Source organism: Crocuta crocuta, unplaced genomic scaffold (assembly GCF_008692635.1).
Source record: "Crocuta crocuta isolate KB4526 unplaced genomic scaffold, BGI_CrCroc_1.0 scaffold59, whole genome shotgun sequence".
NCBI lineage: Eukaryota > Metazoa > Chordata > Mammalia > Carnivora > Hyaenidae > Crocuta > Crocuta crocuta.
Window position 1 is genome coordinate 4179395 of NW_027551578.1, and position 12636 is coordinate 4192030.

At 44.0% G+C, this 12636-nt stretch overlaps 1 protein-coding gene across 1 annotated transcript in view; it reads right to left on the minus strand.

Annotated features, from left to right (window-relative positions):
• The window catches only part of PCNX2 (pecanex 2), a 300955-nt gene extending 291019 nt beyond the window's left edge, over window positions 1-9936 (minus strand). The window contains exon 1 of the mRNA XM_077751690.1: window positions 9784-9936. Coding sequence (XP_077607816.1) covers window positions 9784-9936 — 153 coding nt within the window. The remainder of the gene's footprint in view (window positions 1-9783) is intronic.
• Between the last annotated feature and the right edge of the window lie 2700 nt (window positions 9937-12636).

A 12636-nucleotide genomic window follows, 5' to 3' on the forward strand; every position in this document is an offset into this window, starting at 1 on the left:
CTGTCTACTGAAAGGGCCCAGAGCAAAGACAATCTAGTAGCAATGAGCACAAATACTATTGCCTTAAATTTTGATTTCCGAAGCCATTCCCCACTAAAAAGGATCCAGGGTCCTTAGAAGAATGGCTGCTTTTTCCAGATCTGGGCTGGGGAAAGTTTAAGCTAAGCCTGACTATCCTGGTGCTCCAGAGAGCAAAAAAGTACTAAAAACCTGCTGGGGGCATATACAAAGGATGAGAGAACTACTCAAAGAGGGTCCCAGTTGCCAAATTTTGTGTAATTTGAGTATTAAAAAGAATGACCATAGGAATAGATTTTAACCCATCGAATTAAAAACATGAATCTAGGAGCACTAACAAGCACAACAAAACTACAGGGCAGAGGAAACGGGAAAGGTTTTCTTTACAGAAGAATATCAATAAATAGAAAATCACTGTTTTGCAACCACCATGGCAATAATTATTTTAGGCAACAATCAATTTATGTTACTACTATTGAGTGAAAGTTTTGAGGGAATACAATACTATATGCAGGCTCTAGATTTCCCCTCAAAGATAACTTATTAAATACAAAGGGGAAAATAGGTACCTTTATAATAGAGAAAGGTAGTCAACACCACTTTAACCAGGGACCACACTTAACAGCCTTAACATTGGGGGGGGGAGGGGGGATGACATCACGTGCCTACAATGTTACCTATCCTACAAGGATACATTACTTATGCAGATTTCGTGCCAAAAGAAGCACAATCACACATCTAATCTCAAGGAAATGATCCAAAATATCTAAATTAAGGAATATTCTGCAAAAAAACTTTCAATGCCACCAGAGAAAACAAAAGGGCTGGAAGAACTCCTTCTAGAACACAGTGTAATTACGAAACATGAAAACTAGAAGCAATGCTCATATGATCCTTGATGAAATCCTGGATCCAGAAAAACAAAACAGAAAGCCCCAGCTGTGGAGGGCATCACTGGGAACACAGAAACTGGATGGAAATTATACATTAGACAAGAGCACTACAGCAATAAAACTTGTTTTGCACGTGATAACTATGTGGGAGAATGTCCTTTTCCCTAAGACATACCAGCTGATGTTTTTAAGAAGCAAGGTCTTGATGCCTGCAACTTATTCTGAAATGATACAGCAGAATCAAAATGATATAAATATATAAAGAGAACAGTGAAGCAAGTGTGGCAAAGTATTAAGAATGGGTGAATCTAAGTGAAGGGTATACAGTATTCATTCACTATTTCTGCAACTTTTTTATGCACAAGAAATTTTTCCAAAGTAAAAACTGGGTAATAAAAAAAGAATATCCTACTTCAAATTGGACCCAACACACACACACACACACACACACACACACACACACACACCAAACCAAAACAAACCAAAACAGCAACAACAACAAAACACCAGCATCGGTGTGTTTCACTGTACTTAGAATTATATTCAAACGCCTCATGGTCTACCCATTTTTGCTTGGTTAACTCTTTAGGCACTTGTCAAATCTCAGATCGGAAGTCATTTCCTCTGGGAAGCCCTCCCTCAATACCAAAGTCAGGATAGGTTCTCCCGTCTTTACTATATACAACACCTTGTACTTCCCATATGGTAACAATTACCATTGTTTTATTTACGTCTATTTGCCTTTATCTGCTAACTTCATGAGGAGAGATACCAACCTATCTTCTGCCTGCTGTTTCCCCCAAACCCATCAGAACTCCTGGTACTTAGTTCGCCATCACAGGCATCAGTGCTTCCCAACAAATAGGTCCAACTCTTCCTGGACACACGATACAACTGCTCTTTCCTCTCCCTCTGGAGGTGTGTGTGGCCATGCAACTTGCCCTCGCCAAGAAATCTGAGTGTACAGGTATTTGTCATTTCCAGGCAGGAGCTTCAAAAGCTACTGCATGACCCTCACTCTCTCTCCCTCCATCATGATGACTGGCAATGATCAGCCAGGGTGAGCCAACCCAAAATGGAGGCTCTATTAGCCTATTAGCCTAAGTGCCTACATGCCTACAACAAGCAGGACCCCCGGCTAACCATGTCCCCCACCCCCTACTGATCACGTTGGACATATAATGTGAATAAAAAGCTAACTTGGTAAAGCCAAAGAGATTTTATATTTGTTACATGGCACAAACTAGCACATCCTGATGGATGCATACGTGTTCAAATACTCAATGAAACTTAACACACATAGCCAAACATTCGCATTAGGTTAAAGATCGTGTGAAAATCTAAGTATTCTTTATAGGGGACAGGTCAAATAAACTACCCTTTACTCAAACTATGTAAACATTAAAAATAATGATGAGGCTCTTTATGTATTCATCTCCAAGATATTCCAGAACGTGGAAAAACAAGAATTCGTACACACAAATGACTGCATTATGTATATAACAAAATAGTCATTTGAAGTGTTGACCAAAAAGCCAAGATAGAACAGAAGCTAGATCCAACCAACTTCTGAGTCAAACCACATCTAGAAACTTCTAAATGGGTCATGAAAATGAATCAGAGGACTCCAAAATCTCTCACTCAAAATGAGGATGCAATACAATCCAGAATGAAAGGATTTGTGAAGATATTTGGAGGGACCATTGGTATTCACTGAGTCCTACATTGCTGCCTGCCACAATCAAGACAGAAGGGCTTCAGTGGGGCCACTCAGAGACTTAGTGTGGGTCCTCACAATCTGCGTGGGGAGTGGGAAGCACAGAAGACTGGTGTCCTTCCCCAGAAGAGCTAAAAGATGAGAGACGAGCTGGCTCGCTGCTCTGATCAGAGACAAAGGGGAAGCTGCTATGTTTGAGGTTGGCCTCCCTCCCAGGCTCAGTTGGGAGGGGGCATAGGAGTGTTCATGTGGGCTGTGTTCGAGTCTTCGAGAGTTTGCTTTAGATAATGAAGGGCTGCCAGTGTGGAAAGGCCCTGCAGAAGTCGCTGGGGTGGATGGCCCATTCCGAGAAACTGTGGAGGGGTAAGCAACCAGGTGGGACAGAGACGAGACAGCCCTCCTGAAGGAACTGCAAGGGACAGAGCACTGGCAAGGAGCACAGGGTCTCAGAAGGACATGGGGAAGGGCCTTGCCAGAGAGGTTCAGCCTGGGACACGTGCATACTTCCCTCAGGGCCAGCTTAGCACTATGCCACTCAACAAAGAACTTTCCTGCTCATCGAGACTAAAGACGTCAGAAACATCAACCACCACGTGAGGGAGCAGGAGTGGAAATCAGCATGGCTTCCTTGTACCCACTCCTACCTGTAGAAGTGACTGAGTGATTGAAGCTTTGATTGTCATAAGAACTGGACATTTTGAAATCTCAGTCAAGTCCGTGTTAAACAACCATAGGATTTTTATTACTCGGGAGCTGAAATCCCAGGAATTGCAACTGCTTTTATCTAGGTGTAGAGAACAAACCCTCTGGAGAACAAATCAAATGGGCAACAGAGGACAAAGAAGGCTGCTTTATGATTCAGCCCAGGATCCCTCACACCAAATCTCCACTCACCTGCGTATAAAATATCCTCAGAACAACACACAAGAGACTGTGTGCGGTGGTAGCCAAATGAGAGAGTAGAGACAACAGTCAAGGGCAGTTAACTTTTCATTAGATGGTCTTTTGCACATTTTCAGTGTTTGTGTCTCTTCATGCCAACATGCAGGACATAGATGCCTATGTTGTGAAACGACCCTCATTAGGTAGCACAGCTGGATGGTAAGAGAATCGACTGCTGGGACTCTCACTCTGGTTAGGTCACAACTGGCCATGCAATCTCATGCACATTAACCACCTTCTCTGTGCCAATGTCATCGACCGTAACATGAGAATAATGGCAGCGCCTCTCTGGATTGTGAGGACAAGATGGGGGAGTGCACGCAAAGCTCTCACAAGAGAGCCCGCCTTAGATGTGTTTGGTGAGCACTGGCTATTGCTACTGCCTATTCCAATAGTATATAGTAATAATATAATAAACGTTACAGGGGAAAGATTCCTAAGAAAACAAGGGAGGGGCACCAGGGTGGCTCAGTTGGTTTGGCGTCCAACTTCGGCACAAGTCATGATCTCGCAGTTCATGGGTTCAAGCCCTGCATCGGGCTCTATACTGACAGCTCAGAGCCTGGAGCCTGTTTTGGATTCTGTGTCTCCCTCTCTCTCTGCTCCTCCCCTGCTTGTGCTCACTCTCTCTCTCTCTCCCCCCAAAAAAATAAACATTGAAAAAAAGAAAACAAAGGGAAAATCTGAGAACCACTAAGAACTAGTCCATTTTTTTTTCATAGGATGTGGGAAAGAGATTCAAACAAGATGAAATGGGAACATGGCTGGGTAACACTTAAAAGTAACTGTCCGAAGGACTAAGAGGTCAAAATCAGGAGAACAGTCACTTGACAAGCATAAACTGCTTTAAAAAAATAAATAAACAAATAACACCAAGGGCATGAAAGTATTAGACATTACAATTGGAAAAAAATATCTGAGGAGAGCAGCATCCAAATATAACAAGTTACCAATTGGGAGAAATCTCAAAAAGCTCTCAAGGAAGTGGGGGCGGGCTGGGAGACATAAATACAACCACCAGAAAATTAGTCATGAACTTGAAATACTCGAACAGAAAGAAAGGGGGAAAGAGCGTTATTTTTGGAGGCCGCTCCAGAGGCCGGCATCCCAGGACCGGGAAGGTGCTGGTTCTTTTGCCAAAGACACAAAACACAACCTGCCTGCAACGCCCATGTGTCTGAGTGGCAGGAGGCCAGGACAAGCAGGAGGAATTTTGCAGAAGGGTGTCAATCATCACTCAGGAGAAACTGAAGATGACTGTCCTGAGCGACCCCATGGATGGAGGGGCGTCCCTAGTCCAGGGGCTGACACCAGGAAACAAAGCCCTCAAGGAGCCAAGAAACCAAGACCTTTGCACACATAGTCCAAACAGCTATCTGGAGCGGCACAATTTTATTTTATTTTTAATTGTTTTTAACATTTTTATTTCGAGAGACAGCGTGAGCAGGGGAGGGGCAGAGAGAGAGGGAGACACAGAATGTGAAGCAGCTCCAGGCTCTGAGCTGTCAGCACAGAGCCCGACGCGGGGCTCGAACCCACGAACTGTGAGATCATGACCTGAGCCGAAGTCAGGCGCTCAGCCGACTGAGCCCCCCAGGCGCCTCCAGAGCAGCACAATTTTAAAGACAACTGCATGGGATGGCTTCGAGCCCAAATCTAGAAGGCTTGGGTCTGCACTTCTTTGGAGGCCCACAGCCAGGAAAGGATGCCTTTAAGCATCTGCAAGATTCAGCTGCTTCACCTCAAACCCCAGTCTGTTTGGGGCAGAGGAGGGCAGAAGGAAGGAAGTTCAGACATGTACGTAAGTTATGGGAACACACAGAGGTTCCTGCATCTCAATGTGTGAATAAATATCCCCGAGAAGTAGAAACACCAAAAGAGAAAGTATGGTCCCTGTGATCCACTAGCGAAGAAAGCCTTTCTTACGGGGAAATCTAATATAAACGCTAGGACTGACCAGGGTGAGAGGTAACCTCTGAGAACAGCAGCACGTGAAGCAGTCCAACAAAGCCTCCAGCTGACAGGATCCCATGGTGGTTGAAGTCTGGTCCCCAGGTCCTGAGCCAGGAAAGGGTGGCTTTTAGAAGACGCCATCTTCCCATAATTCATGCAAAGGGGTCTTCTATGTTAGAAGTGGGAGCGGAAGGAGGGATACAAAGAAATAGAAAGCCCAAGGAAAACTAATTATGTATCCAAATGGTGGGGGGAGTGGCTAGAGACTCTAATATGGGAGTCGCTCCTAATAGTACCTAATAATACCAGCTAGCGGGCATGGGGTGCTTACTTGGTGTCTAGCACTGTACTAGCCCATGTCAGGTAATCCCATTTGATAATCATGGCAAAGGAAACATAAAGCTATAGTCATAAAATAAAAGACAAGCTTTCTATGTGAAAATCATATATAATGTTACCCTCCAACGGATCTTAAAGAATATAGAGTTTCCACCCCATTTTTTTACTCTTCAACTCTTGCCCTACTCAAGTGGGCCCTCCCGCCACCACGATAACCAGAATGCCACTTGATGAGGGCCTACTGCTTCAGGGAGTTCAGTGCTGTGGAAAGGCCAAGGACTTGGGTACAAAGGGACCTCAGCGAAAATTCTGAATTTTACCACCTATTGTCTAGATGGCCTTAGGCAAGTAGCCTACGGGATGTCAGTTACTGAATCTATAAAATGAAACCCATACTCTCCTGTTTACAGATGCTGAAACTGAGGCTTGGAGAAGTGAGGTGACTTGCAAGGTCACACAACTGATAGGCGGTAGACCAGTTCTGCCTAGTGCCGGCAGAACTTACCCAGGGTCAGCATCACACCCGTGGTATTCCTGGTCTATACGCTTCACCTAAATCTCTGTCCCAAAAGAATAAGTACAAGAATGTGTGTAGTAAAGGAAAGTTTAAATCTCTCTAATGACAAATGCACCTTTCAGTTTGTCCGAAAGAAAATCAGATTGGTAATAAATCAAAGTAAAACTCTTTCCAAATTATCCAAATTGGCTTCATGTTTTTAGTTGTGCATTTTTTAGCATTTCTCAAAAATATGTGAATAGCTTATAATGTTAATAAATAACCTAGATTCCACCTGATCAACCAGGTCTAAGGAAACTCTAGGGCTCAGAGATAAGTTTGCCTCAATAATTAATGATAAAGCTTTAGTTTACATATGCAAACCCCCGATTAAAGTGAAAGGTATGGATTCTCCCTACAGTAAAACTATCTTGGTTAAACAAGTTTAAACAACTCAAACTGTGCAAAAATCAGGGAAGTTCAGTGCTCCTTAAATAACAGCACTTCAAATAAGCCCCTACTATCAGTGAGCAGCCAGGTAGCTTTTTTAGACTAAGTTCCTGTAAGTGGAGAAAATGGGAAAAGATGTTAACCATCACACGCAATATTTAAACCTCAAGACCTACAGCACAGAACCCTCAGCTGAGGAAGGAGGGTCTTTTATTGCTAAGGTCATGTTCGGAGACCAGAAGACCAGAGAAATCAAGGGATAACCTGCTTTTTTTCCCCTTTAAGATGGAATATATACTTAAAAGTAGCAGAAAAACAAATGCATTCACATAAAATTATTCTATAATAGTTCAAAGCACACTGGCAAAAAGATGCAAAAATTTTGGTATAACTGGTTTGATCCAAAAAATCTAACATAAGAATAACATGATTTAAGGTATAAGTTTTTTACTTTCTAAAGTCTTGAAAGCTAACCAAAAAATTATTTTAAAATACCATTAAAGAGGAACTTAACTGAAGACAATTTCCTATTTACAAATACAAGTTAGAATCAAGCTACTCAATAAAGCATAATCAGGTAGAAATGAAGGGTTCTGATCATATGCACACATCAAATCTTATAAGTAGTTATGTAAAAATGAGCCTACATATCTAAAAAATATCTGTAGAAATATACATTGAATGTGAATGTGGTTGTTGCTGAGGAGTGAGATTTGAAGTGGAATATATATTGCTTTCATTATCAGAAATACTCAAAATATACAGTGAGGTAGACAACATATTGCTGGATGGAACAGAAAGAGATACAGGTTGATTTTATTTCCACCAGTTTATGGTGTATGAGATCACCATTAACCAAATGCAGGACACTTTGCTAGGTGCAACATGAAAAGCCAAGATGAATCAACAAAATCAAAACCCATAATCTAGAAGTCGAGGTACATGTTCCAACAACGAAGTACAAAGCGGAATTCAAAATGTGCTATTGTATTAACAATAAATACAGGTATTTAACTTAAATTTAAATGCTGGTATAACGGCAAGAGAGACAAGAAATTAATTCTAGCTGAACGGGAAGCAGGGAAGTTGAGACAGAGAAGGATGGGAGATTATGGCAAATAAATGATGAGAAAAAAGGCGAGCGGAGGGGAGAGAAGCCCAGCTCATAATGAACAGTCATTATGTGCCAGGTACTGAGAGGTACATTCATTCATTCATTCAATCAACCATTCATTCATTCAATCAACCCTCATATTTGCCCTATAAAGGGCGTACTTATTATCCTCGCTTTACAAACCAGAAAGCTGAAGCTTGCTCAAGCTTGCTCAAGCTCACAGAACTTGTAAGCACAAGAACCAAGCACGAACCCAAGTTTGTGTTCCTCATTGCTCAGCTACAATGCCTGTCCAAGCAAAGAGAAAACATCAAGACCTATAGGCTAGGGGAAAATGATGAACAAGGTCACAGAAGAAGAAAGACACCCACGGATCAGCTTCTGCATCTTAATGCCTTTTATAAGAAAATGCATTTGCTTTTCCTGAGACATGATCATTATCACATCCATTTTAAGGCTGAGAAAACTAAGGTTTAGGTGGGGTAAATATCAGGCCAAGCAGCTACTATGCAGCAAAACACAAATTTAAAACAGGTCTGTGTCCAGTCCTGACTCAAGCCAGACAGATTGGATGGCGGTATGGGCAGGGTCTCATTTAAGCCCCAAAACACCACCATACATCTAGTATTGTTATTTTTCTCATTTTACAGCCAAGAAATGAAAAATAAGACAAGGTAAGGATATTTCCCAAGGCCATAGTAGTGGTAAGAGGTGGACCCAAAATTTAATTCAGGCAGCCTGACTTTAGAGCTAGAATTCTGACCCTCTGGATAAACTGCCAGAAAGAGTAAACAGAGGCCAATCACAGACAGTCTCTAATGTTAAACTTGGAATCCATCAGCTGTGCAAACTCACTGAAGATTTTTGCTCGGAAGAACATGATTAAATTACATTTTAGAAGTAAAGTCTTTCAACAGACCTATCAAAATTCGAATCTTGGCAGAGAACATTTAATAAGACATGGAACCCCTTATCTGTACGCTTCTCTTCAAGTTGAAACAGTGTTTCAATCAGGGATATTTAATTTACCCAAGAAGGTCATCGATGTAGTTATTCCGCAAGCACTCAATTATGGTAACCCTATTAAGGTGTCAAGCCCCAACTAGATACTGTAATATTTAGCAGAAACTACCTTAGATTTACCCATTATTATATCTTCCTATAGATTTCTTTACATAGTGGTGTGGAAATTGAAAGTTGAGTAATTGATCATTGAACCTGCCTTCTCAAAGCAAAACAGGGAAGGGGGCGAGGGGGAAGGAGATAAACAACTGAAATAGGTTTGTTTTTAACACTTCATTTTGCATTTTGGCTATCATGCCCAGCTGGCCAGCCAGGAGGCCGAGGATTTTCCATCCACAAAACAGGTTCAACATCCCCCAGCCACAAGCAGAGTCTGACTCATCCTGACAGTCAGCATCAATTCTTAATGAATCCCAGAGCCCCCAGAGTCCTTTCTACTTCTTTTCCTGCTAGTGAGTCCCTGTCCCCCTTTCCCTGTACTCCCTCTGTCCCCAGATCCCGAGGACCTGCCTCATTCCACCTCATTTCTTCTAAATTGAGGTATGACTGACAATGCTATATTAGTTCGTGGTGTATAACAGTGATCCGACATTTGTATACCTTGCGAAATGGTCACCGCGGTAAGTCCATTTACCGTCTGTCACCTCCCAAAGTTAATACAATATTACTGACTGTATTTCCCATGCTGTGCATCAAAACCCCATGACTTATTTACCTCAACACGGTCCGTTTATACTTCTTCATCGCATCCCTTAAGAATCATTGCCAACCCTCTCCATCATGAGGCAAACACGCAGGTTGGGGTGTCTGTCTCCCCGGCTCGAACCTCCCCACTCACCAGGTGCAAGGCCAGGGGCAGCAGCAGCAGGAACAGCCACAGGTAGAGGTGGCAGCTGTTGGTGAACTTGCTCTGCTCCGGGTCGTGGTACCAGCCGCCGGTGAGCGCGGCCCACACGCCCTGCCGGAGCAGCTGCAGCGCCTGGGACACCATGCCGGCTGCTGCCGCGGGGCAGGTGGGCGCCATGTCCGAGGGAGGAAGGATTTTCCCATGGTGCTCAGAGGCGGCCGCTCAGAGGATGCTCCAGAGGCTCCGCCCAGCGCCCGCCCAGAGCCGCTGCACAGGCCGCCTGCGGGGCGGGAGGGTGTCTGAGCCCCCTCCCCAGCCTCCGTGTCTTGGCCCTCCGCCCCCTCCTTTGCCTCCCCATCCTCTTATCACCGGTGAGAAGGGCTGAAACATCACAGATGTTCTCATGCAGAAGAGACCAGCCAAAGCATGTTCTGTTGCCCTTCTCATTTTGCTGCCTGCACCAAAATATTTATGTAACACAAGATCCCGTCATACATCACCGCTTGTAACTTCTCCCCCTGAGCACTGCCGGCATATTTCACCCTCCTGAATTAGCTGCTGGCCGCGGACGTTCTAGGAGGCAGCCCCGGCACTGCCAGTGGCTTTGGCATTGACCTTTTTGCCTCACTGACCTTTTCCCTTCCTCCCCTCTGTCGTCCAACTTGGCACTTAAAGAAGATGACCATCTTCTCGGAATCATCCCAGGAGCCTCGGTTAGACCTGTCTTTTTATATTTTGCCTAGAACATAATCCAAGTCATCAATTGACTATTCAGAACGTTAGTCTAAGTCTTTCTATACTGTTCAGATAGGAAGACCCACTAGAAGGTATCAGTGAACTAATAATTTTTAAGTTTCTTTTTTTCTAGGAGAGAGAGAGGGAGAGAGAGAGCGTGAGCAGGGGAGGGTCAGAGAGAGAGGGAGTCACAGACTGAAACAGGCTCCAGGCTCTGAGCTGGCTGTCAGCAGAGAGCCCGACGCGGGGCTCGAACCCACGAATCGCGAGATCATGACCTAAGCGAAAGTCGGACGCTTAACCGACTAAGCCACCCAGGCGCCCCCTTTAAGTTTTTATACTGGTTTATGATTTATAGAAGATAAATTTCAAATTGTGCTCTGAAAGCAAGCTTTGGACAAGAGAGAGATAATAGAGGAACTCCTTATTAGTAATTGGTAACTTCAAGTAAAAGAGTTTCAGACTCTTGAAAGAGAGCAGGCTTTGGAAAGGGAGAGGTAGAGGGAAACTTGTCTTGCTTAGGAATAAGCAGAGGAAGCCCTGTGTAAGTTAGGGCCTTTGGGAAAGAAGAAGGATTAGAAGGTTCCGTGGTCCTCAAATATGCCTTTCCTGTGTCACCAGTCCCAAACATGTCACATCTTGTCTCTGATATGGGCACCTGTGTGTGCCCTGGCCATGTTCTGGTCTTAGGAGCATTGCTCCTGGCTGCCTTAGCCAGGTCCAGTAAAGGCATGCCAGCCTTCCCATGCTGAAATGAAATAAGAGGAGGTCTGTCCTAAGGAGCAAGACCAGAACACGAAAGTCTCACTGGGTTACAGCAAAAGTCTCACGCAGGTGTGTATGCCATCAGCCTTCACCACCTTTTAATCTCTGCATTCATCTGCAGGAATGACTAACCAAAATGGAATAATTCTGCTTTCTGTATTGGAATAATAATTTTCTCAAAGCCGAGAGGATGCTTGTTATACGGCCCCATGCTGGGAACCTACCAGGTGCTCTATAAATATTTAATGAATGAATCAATCAGTCAGCTCCACAGGAAGACCCACATTAAAGGATCACTTTCATGTGCTTGGGTCCAGGAGGACAGCAACAGGTCCGTTCCTGCACTCAGGGAGTGCCCTTATTCATTTGTGTCTGATTCATCAAATATTTATTGAGCACCTTCTATGTGCCAGGCATTTTGCAGAAGACTGAGAAAGCAAATATCAATAAAATATAATAATTCTTACCAGGAAGGAGTTCACAGACTACAAAAGAAGTCGGGCAAAGAAACAAAGACTTGCAACAAAATGTTCTTTGCACTATAACATATACAATTATACATATGTATCCTGTTGTCGGGAGTCACCAAAAGGACGTGATCCCTGATTGACCTGAGATCTGGGTAGGGTTATCCGAGGTTCCTAACTCGTCCCAGTCCCACACGTACCCCAGCCCCACCCCCATGCTTGGAATGTATGTTTCATTCGCCATTTTCCCACTAGGAGCCATATCAAGGACATAGACTCAAGAGAGCAATGTGTCCTGAGACCATCTGGACTGTGTACACAACTGAACCAGATTAAGGCCTCTGTATAAACTCTTAAGATTCTGGCGGGCAGGTGCAGATATTTACTCATCTCGGAGCCACCAAAACAAGCCACCTGTACAAGTTCCCTTGCTTATTAAAACTGCCACTGAGGGGCGCCTGGGTGGCTCAGTTGGTTAGGCCTTCAACTTGGGCTCAGGTCATGATCTCACGGTTTGTGGGTTTGAGCCCCGCATTGGGCTCTGTGCTGACAGCTCAGAGCCTGGAGCCTGTTTCAGATTCTGTATTTCCCTCTCTCTCTGACCCTCCCCTGCTTACGCTGTCTCTCTCTCTCTCAGAAATAAATTTTAAAAATATATATTAAAAAAAAAAAACTGCCACCTACCAAGCTAGAATGGTCTGCCTCTTTCTTTGGTCTCTCCTTGCCAAAGGACAGGGGCCAGTTTCAGATTTCCCCCTAGAAGCCTCAAGGGTGCAAGGTCAGTTTCGTGGATCATATGAAGTTCTTCAGAATTTATTCTTGGTGGGATGCCTGGGTGGCTCAGTCGGTTACGTGTCCGACTTCGGCTCAGGTCATG